This window comes from Epinephelus lanceolatus, chromosome 6 (genome assembly GCF_041903045.1).
Source record: "Epinephelus lanceolatus isolate andai-2023 chromosome 6, ASM4190304v1, whole genome shotgun sequence".
NCBI classification, from domain to species: domain Eukaryota; kingdom Metazoa; phylum Chordata; class Actinopteri; order Perciformes; family Serranidae; genus Epinephelus; species Epinephelus lanceolatus.
Window position 1 is genome coordinate 20,009,955 of NC_135739.1, and position 8,018 is coordinate 20,017,972.

At 41.2% G+C, this 8,018-nt stretch overlaps 1 protein-coding gene across 1 annotated transcript; it reads left to right on the forward strand.

The window, feature by feature from the left end:
* The first annotated feature begins 4,756 nt into the window (after window positions 1–4,756).
* timm13 (translocase of inner mitochondrial membrane 13 homolog (yeast)) lies at window positions 4,757–7,928 on the forward strand. Its single transcript, XM_033620979.2, has 3 exons — window positions 4,757–5,010; window positions 5,401–5,469; window positions 6,571–7,928. Exons 1-3 carry the CDS (start codon window positions 4,891–4,893, stop codon window positions 6,667–6,669), a joined length of 288 nt encoding a protein of 95 aa, XP_033476870.1. The 5' UTR covers window positions 4,757–4,890; the 3' UTR covers window positions 6,670–7,928.
* The last annotated feature ends 90 nt before the right edge of the window (window positions 7,929–8,018 follow it).

Below are 8,018 nucleotides of genomic sequence, written 5' to 3' on the forward strand. Positions count from 1 at the left end.
CTTTTTAAGCCCTGTTTCCACCGAGCAGTACGGTTCAGTTCGGTTCAGTTCATTGCAGTTTTTTTCCGTTTCCACTGTGAAAAGCTGTGGATGGTACCAATGGAACCGTTCCGTACCGTCCCCATTTTTGGTCACCCTTCTGTTGGGGTACCTAGCACACAGATCACAGTCCCTCTGCTCAGGGCTGAGTTGTGGCTGGTTTTGAGGCTCGTGTGTTTTATTAGACTGTAACTATAAAATGAAAATATGTTTTCTGCCTCTCGCAGCAGCTGGAGTCGGAGAAAAGATTTTAATTCACTGGGCCGACTGCCGGTGACTTTTAAGGTGGAACGTTAACTTATAATGTCACGACGTGAATCAATCAACACACTTTAAATATTCCATATGACAACTTTGACCAATACTATAGTTTTTTTTTACAACATACACTTTTAGTAATGAGTAGATCTTCAAGTGTTTATATATATTATTTTGACCAGATTATGTGGACAGCATATTCTAATCCTCATTCGGTGGAAAAACAAGTGTTGTGGAGCGTCGTTCCTGTGGGCTACGGCAACATTAAATCCCTGAGCTTGCCTGGAAAGGACAAAATGCACAAACCCGCTATTGTTAAGTACCCCAAGGAGACAGATTTTGTTCTGAAAATGTCGGCATGTAACCCCATTCTGTGGAAGATAAAAGAGGTGCAGACTTCCATCTGTGTCACCAGTAATGAGGAAATACAGTGAGTGTTGGATGGAGCAGTGAGTGACAAGAACCCCGCCCACATTTAAGAGTACAGTTTGTGGTGGAAACACTAGGGTCTAGGTACCATGTCTGAAGGGTTACTTTTGGTTCCAAAGGTACCATACCGAAAGTGTTTGGTGGAAACGAAGCTTTAAAGAACTGAGAATGGCAGCAGACTCTAATTTTAAATAGTTCAAATTGTATTTATTCAGTCGGCAGTTTAGCTATTTAGCTTTCTGTAAAATTGTCAGACATGATAACCTGAATGCCACCTCCACAGTGCCAGGAACTACATTTTGGGGGGGAAATACTGAAGCCTTCATTTCTTTTTTTTTTATTCTATTGGCCTTAAAGTAATCACATTCAAACATGCTGTAATTACTGCAATTGCACAAAATATCCACCAGCACTATGTAGAAGTATTTTAATAATGGAAACTCCCTCTGGTTGCTAAAAGAAAATGACCCCAGTGAACTGCAAAAAAAGTATTTTTATAGGATTTCCACACAAGTTTCCCCAGATATTGATATTGATAACACTTCTATCGTGTATATTTTACCAGATATTTAATACTCTATTGTTCTAAAACTGGGCCCAGTGAGTGACCCTGACCTGAGGAACACACTGGTTGTCTGGTTGTGAATCATTAAAATTGTGGTTATTGTAATTTGAAGCGTTCTCTGGCACAAGAATTTCCTTTTGGGAAATAAAGTTCTATTTAACTGAATGATATAATCAAGGATAGCTAATTGATCAGCATCTCCCCTCCAGTACCAGGCACAGCACAGCCCTTGCTGTGTTTGCCAGCTCCACATAACCAACAGTCTTAATGATCATATGATGGCAGGTTAAAGTCCCTCTGAGGACCAAGAGATCGTAGCTCCAGCTGAATTCCTGACATTTTCTGAAGGATTTAAGTGCTCGTGAGCTATCGGGACAAGAATCAGGTCAGGTCAGAATCAGCCAAGTCAGCCTGCACATGCAAGGAATTTCATGGGCTGCTTAAAACAAAGTATAAAAAGAGGCACAAATATTTCTAAGTAGACGTTTGGAAAAAAGGTCTCTCGCTCTGCTTTTTCTATGAAATGGAAAAAAGTAAGTAGCATTCAAGTTAAAACAAATAAATAAAAAGATGGCTGTAGAATTTCAAGAAATAGGCCTGCAGAACAAGTGCACAAGTGAAGTCTCTTCTCTGTGAAAGACTCTTTGTCTGGACACGTCCCAACATGTCTGCAGATGTAAATTAATGACATTAATAATGACTTCATTCCATTTAGGTGTGCCAGGCCCTTGGCCCTGCTATTGTGCATGCTGGCTCCCTGCCTCATGGGACACTTCAATGGCACAGAGCAAGGGTGCAGGTTGTTTTAACACCTAGAGTCCTCTGCCAGACAATTTTGGGCATCAGACACTTCATTTCAAGCATTGTGGTTTTTTGTGCACCAATTTGTTTGTACTCTTCATCATTTTGTGTTGCAAATGACTTTAATTGTGCAGGAATAGAAGTTTTTATTAGGGGAAAACAAACCCCCGAGTCCCTCACAAAGTTTAAACCTATAGGACAGGGTTTATGTTAACAGCTACACCTGTGCTTTCCATGCTTGATCAAGCCAAAATGTCTGCTGTGAAAAAGGCCTCGTGGAAATCAACAAATAAGAAAGAATGAAAGTCAGACATGGAAAACTGAATACCACAGACATACTTGAAACAGTTGATGGATCGGTGGTGGTTTTAATATTTGAGGTCTCATCTTTATTCAGACAACAGAGGCTCTGAGGACAGTTCCCCCCTCTCAAAACTGACTGACTGGTAGACTGTCCATGCACTGAGTTGACTGATCTCCAACACCAGGACTACAGTCATTGCCACTCTGCTCAGGTTTCCCCCCTCTCCCTCTGCCTCTCACTCCCTCTTACCGTCACTCAGCAGCTGCTTTTGAAGATTAAAAGCTGCTGCTGTGTCTCACTGTGTTTGTGTGTATGTGAGCATGTGTGTTTTCCAGTCCAGTTTCCTTCTATCCACTATTATTTTCTCACAAGTGATTCAAACTTGACTGCAACTCATATCTGGAGTCACCATCGTCTTTTTTTTAACACATGAAAGCCCTGGAGGAATCACCTCCAGTCTTGTTTAACCTCAACGTTTGACACCATAAACACACCCATGGGTACTTCACATTCTCCTCATAACCATTGTTGCTGGAGCTTGTTGAAGCCTCCCTTTTAACTGACTGGGCCAAATGCTTTCATACACACAAGTGTGCCTGGAGGAGATTAAGAATTTAAGCAGATTAGATTAATGAACTCATGATTGTAATCTAGGGTTAATTCATTTTGCTGCACTTTAACCCAACCCTCCCTCCCTTCCCCCCATTCAGCCCAGTGGCTTGAAGCCAAACTGGTCTGAGGACTTATATCTATGTGTGTGTGTGTGTGTGTGTGTGTGTGTGTGTGCGTGTGTGTTTGCATGTGCTTGGGTGCCAGCATTGTGTAACTGGTCATTAATTACTCCAAGGCTGGCACGCCACTAATCAGACCCCCCGCAATTATTCCTCAATGCCCCCAGCATCGCAGCGAGTCACTCACACAGTGTCTGTTGACAGTGACAGTAACCGTCGCTCCATTGTTGCCTGCAGACTCACTGTACCACTTATTTGTTCACTCAAGGCAGGTGGTCCTCTCAGTGAGGTCATCCCGTCTGAAACATAAGGAGAGGGGTCCTCAGAGGGGGTCATCCTCATACCCTGCGCTCAGCACCAAACAATGCAGAGGTTCTTATGACTTTCTATTTATGCTGTTGGCTCCTGCTTTCCACATAGTTGTACTTCGAAGTAATTGCTTTTTCTGTTTACGCAGGCAAGTTGGCACAGCAGTCTTACAATAACTGACTTGCTTGGAATGACAGACTGAACATGAACGCGATGTAATTATGCAAAGGAAAAAGGGAATATGGAATATCCTGATTAAAATTACATGCTGTGGATGCATATTATTCATTTTGATTGAATTTCCTTTCCAATCCAGCCTGCTGTGGAGCATCAGGATGAGATGAATGGTTGTTGTGATATTTTGCAAGTAAATCAAATTTTCCTCCATAATTGTTTCACAAATTTGATCATAGAAGACATTCAGCCAAAAACAAGCTGAGATACGAGAAAAACTAAACAAACAAAAAAAGAAAACAATTTGTCACTTTACATGCAGCCTACTACCTGTTTACATCTGTGTTCATGTGTGTGTACACAGCATTCGATTCAATTCTATTTATAAAGCCCAATATCACAAATCACAATTTAATCAAAATCAAAATAGCCCATTTATATTACTTCTCAATATACATGTATCTTTACTACATGACTGCACAGCCTGATTACAATTGCTGTACACCTGCCTACCACAAACATGTATTATTTTGTATTATACTTCATGTATGTTTTTATTTGCATTATTTATTTAGGCCTTCACTTTTGCAGGAACATTACTGCATTTAGAGGGAGTCTGAGATCTAAGATTTCCAACAGCTTCACTGCTATTGTTGCACATATGATAACAAATAATAAGAAACTTGAAAACCAAACAATGGCATATGTTATCTTGTCATTGCAATTTGTTTTTTGCAAATAAGTATAATTCTATTTTTTAAATTTCTTTATATTCAAATAACTCTATCTATCTATCTATCTATCTATCTATCTATAAAAATCAAATTCTTATAGCGGTTGCATCAAACTATTTCATAATATGTCAAAACAATGTTTAATAATTATAGTTATATATAATGGGAGCATACAAAGGGTCTCTTTGTAATTCAGTGGACTTTATCTCCACCGTGCGGCAAACACGCGTGCGTGCACGTGCGTTGTTAGTCGGTGTGCGGGTGTCTGTGTGCTGACAACCTGTCTGTGTCTCTTAAGTATTATAAACACACGTTTAAATATATCACACACGTTTTGGCAGCGGTGTATTTATTGCGCTGCGCCTCTCACCTAACTAAACTACATTTCCCATATCGGAATCCCCTAAACGGAAGTGACGCGTGCAGTCTTCCGCCGGTGTCAAGGGCATCGAAAACTTGTGTTAGCCGAACCTAGCAGTAGCTGTCCGCACGTGTATATTAAGAGGCTCGGTTAAGCTACAGTTTTCGGCGGAGACTCCGGTAGAAATGGACGGGTTCGGTTCAGACTTCTCAGCCGGTGGAGCAGGAGGGAAAGTGGACACCGGAACCATCATGGAGCAGGTCAAGGTCCAGATCGCGGTGGCTAACGCTCAGGAGCTGCTGCAGGTAAACCTATGGGCACAGCTGCTAAGCTAGCAAGACTTACCTAAAACTTAACTAGCAGGTGGAAGGGCAACGGTAGATATAGTTAAGTGTTTTAGTGATGGTATGAGCACCTTTATTAACCCCTTCACAACATTACATGAAGATATTATCGTGAAATATAACTCAGGCGCAGCGGTAGTCATTGAAATGCTGTTGAAAAAATGTTAACGTCTAAAAACCGTTGTTTTAGCAGATACACCTTAGAACCACCTTAATTAGAGACTCCTCAGTGTCTTCATACACAAAACGTCATCTAAATACTCACGAGATGATGTTGTAAACTGGTGATGTAACTGCATGTCAGCTAGTTGCAATACACTATAATAAATGATCAATGTCTTTGTGTTTCAGAGAATGACAGACAAATGCTTCAAGAAGTGCATAGGTAAACCTGGGAGCACGCTGGACAACTCTGAGCAGGTATGCTGGGCCATAATGAGCAAGTTTACTATCAGATGTAAAATGATTAGAGCTAAAATGATTAGTCAGTTGTCAGAAAATCAGTAGAAATCATCTATGATAATCAAACTTAAAGATTTGCTTTCCTTCTTTCTCTGGTTTTGGACTGTAAGTCAGACAATTTGAATGTGTCAACTTAAATTTTTGTCAAGTGTAACAGGTATTTTTCATCATTTTGTGGACCAAATTATTAATGAGAAAATAACTGGCAGTATGATTTATAAAGAAAATAATTGTTAGTTGCAGCTTTTAAAAAGATCACGAATTGTTTAAGGATTAAAAATGACGATTGGCTGGTTCAATTACTGTAAAACTCAGTAGGGCAGGCAGGCAGGCAGTCCAAAAGTGCATCTGAGGCACTCTGACTGTAGTTAGAACTCCTTTATTAATACATGGATAACCAACATGTTTCGACTAGAGAGTCCTCATCAGGGTGTCACATGGATTAATAAAGGATTTAACAGAGTTTGACTTTTACACAGTGAGCTGACCAGCTGCATGTATCCACTGAGTCTGACTAGAGTCGCACTCTGCCTTCTGCGCGTGCACCACTTTTTCTTTCGCGGGCTTTCACCCAGAAGAAGAAGGAGATGATGTAGCGGCAGTGCAGTAACTCCCAGAAAAACAAACAAACAAACACTATGGCGACCGAGAAGCAGAAGACGCACTTCTGGATGGATGAGGAAACTACATTCATGCTCTGACAGCTAAAGGAGCTAAACAGTTTGAAGTATATGGATGGTAGGAAAATGCAAATCGTTAGCTTCCTCTTCAGGTCAGCTGGAACTAGTTCATTACACACTATATTTAAAAGGACACAGTGCCGCACATCAAGGTGGAGTCAGACGTACTTGGTCAGAAATTCGATTTTCTCTTCTCTTAGCTCGACTACTGCGTGCATGTTAACGTACTGATTGTTTTTTATCTTTAAGGACTCTCTGCTCCATCCTTGAAGAGCACCTGATTTTTTTTTATACAACTAACTACACAGAGCCTTAACCCAGTGCAGCACTCACTATTTTTTCTTTAATTGTATTAATCCCACTGCTTGTGTCCTCACAGAAATGTATCGCCATGTGTATGGACCGGTATATGGACGCCTGGAACACTGTGTCCCGAACGTACAACTCCAGACTACAGAGAGAAAGAGCTCGCATGTGAGCACCCCTCTTTTCACCCCTTTTCCTCTCCCTTCCCTCGGGTTGCTGCTTACAGTGAGGAGGAGCACAGTGTTTCCACTGGAGGCCAGCAGCTGTGCACAGGTGTGTCCTGGCAGCTGCACACCACCATCATCATCATCAGAATACCTCACGGACAGGCAAGCAGAGCCTGTGGACTCTAGCCATAATGATGTCTCTGTGGACATTTTCACTTTGCTCTGAGGAAGAGTTCAGTAACAAAGTTTGATTATTTGTGTTTTTATGTTATGAGTAATTAATTTTCTGGTTAACAAGTAAACATGCATTGTAGAAAACTGCGATTTACACCTGCGTGTTTAAACACATGTAGGTCGGGAGGATTGAAAACTCTAAATTTCCTGTTTGAGGGAAAGAAGTGTGAATGTATATGTGCCAGCCCTGTGACTGACTGGTGATCTGTCACAGGTGTTACTCTTTGTCTTGAGCAGTGCATGCTGGGATATTTTAAGCTCTGTTTATCCCTGAAAAGGATTTTGAAAATAAATGTACTGTTGCAATGTAGCAGTCTTAAATCAGTCACCTGCAGCACTGTGGCTTTTGTTTTTGGAGTAATTATACCAGTGTATATCCAGAGTGGCAACAATGGAAACACTGACACCTTTCAGCCATCAAATTACGGGTGAATGTGTCTTGTGTTTAAAAAGCCTGTATAACTGGGACACCTGTCAGTAGGACTTGAGTCTCACCACTGTCAGCAGTGTGTCCATGTTTGTTGCCCATTCTTTTCATTGTGTCTATTCTCAGAGCGAGACTAAACATTTGTGCCCAGAAAATAAGCAGCACGACTGAAGCCCCTAAGGGACGACACAGGCTCTCCTTAACATGCTTTTACTCTGAAAGACCTACTTAAATTCAAAAGGAAGACTTGTGGAGCAACTTGGTGTTTTCACGACGGTGAACCTGACATTCACAAGCCTCCAAACAGTCCTATATCAAAGTACGCCCGGGGAACAAAACTGTTTTGTCTGACCTGTTTTCTAGTTGTCACTCTATCTGCCGCCCTCCACAGTAGTGGGCTTGTTTCAGCAGGGTCTGCCTTGCTGTACGCGAGGTACTGAACCTCAGCTTTATGTGCACAGTTTGTCAGAAGTCTGGGAACCACAGTCTTTTTTTTTCTCTATCCTGCTGAGTTTATGTAGGGGAAGTAAGAGCCGCAGAAGCTTGTGAACATTATTTGCAGTGATGATTTTCATGATAAATCAATAAATCTTGTCAATCAGAGTCCTCTCTCGTGTCTGTCATCTAAAAGAGTGTGTATCTATCAACGAAACATCACTACGAGTTCATCAAACTCAAGTTAAAATTCCAGCA

Coding starts and splice junctions, on each gene's coding strand:
- timm13 (XM_033620979.2), top strand. CDS start 4,891: ATGGACGGGTTCGGTTCAGACTTCTCAGCCGGTGGAGCAGGAGGGAAA. Junction 5,011..5,400: donor ACGCTCAGGAGCTGCTGCAG/GTAAACCTATGG, acceptor TTTGTGTTTCAG/AGAATGACAGACAAATGCTT. Junction 5,470..6,570: donor CGCTGGACAACTCTGAGCAG/GTATGCTGGGCC, acceptor GTGTCCTCACAG/AAATGTATCGCCATGTGTAT.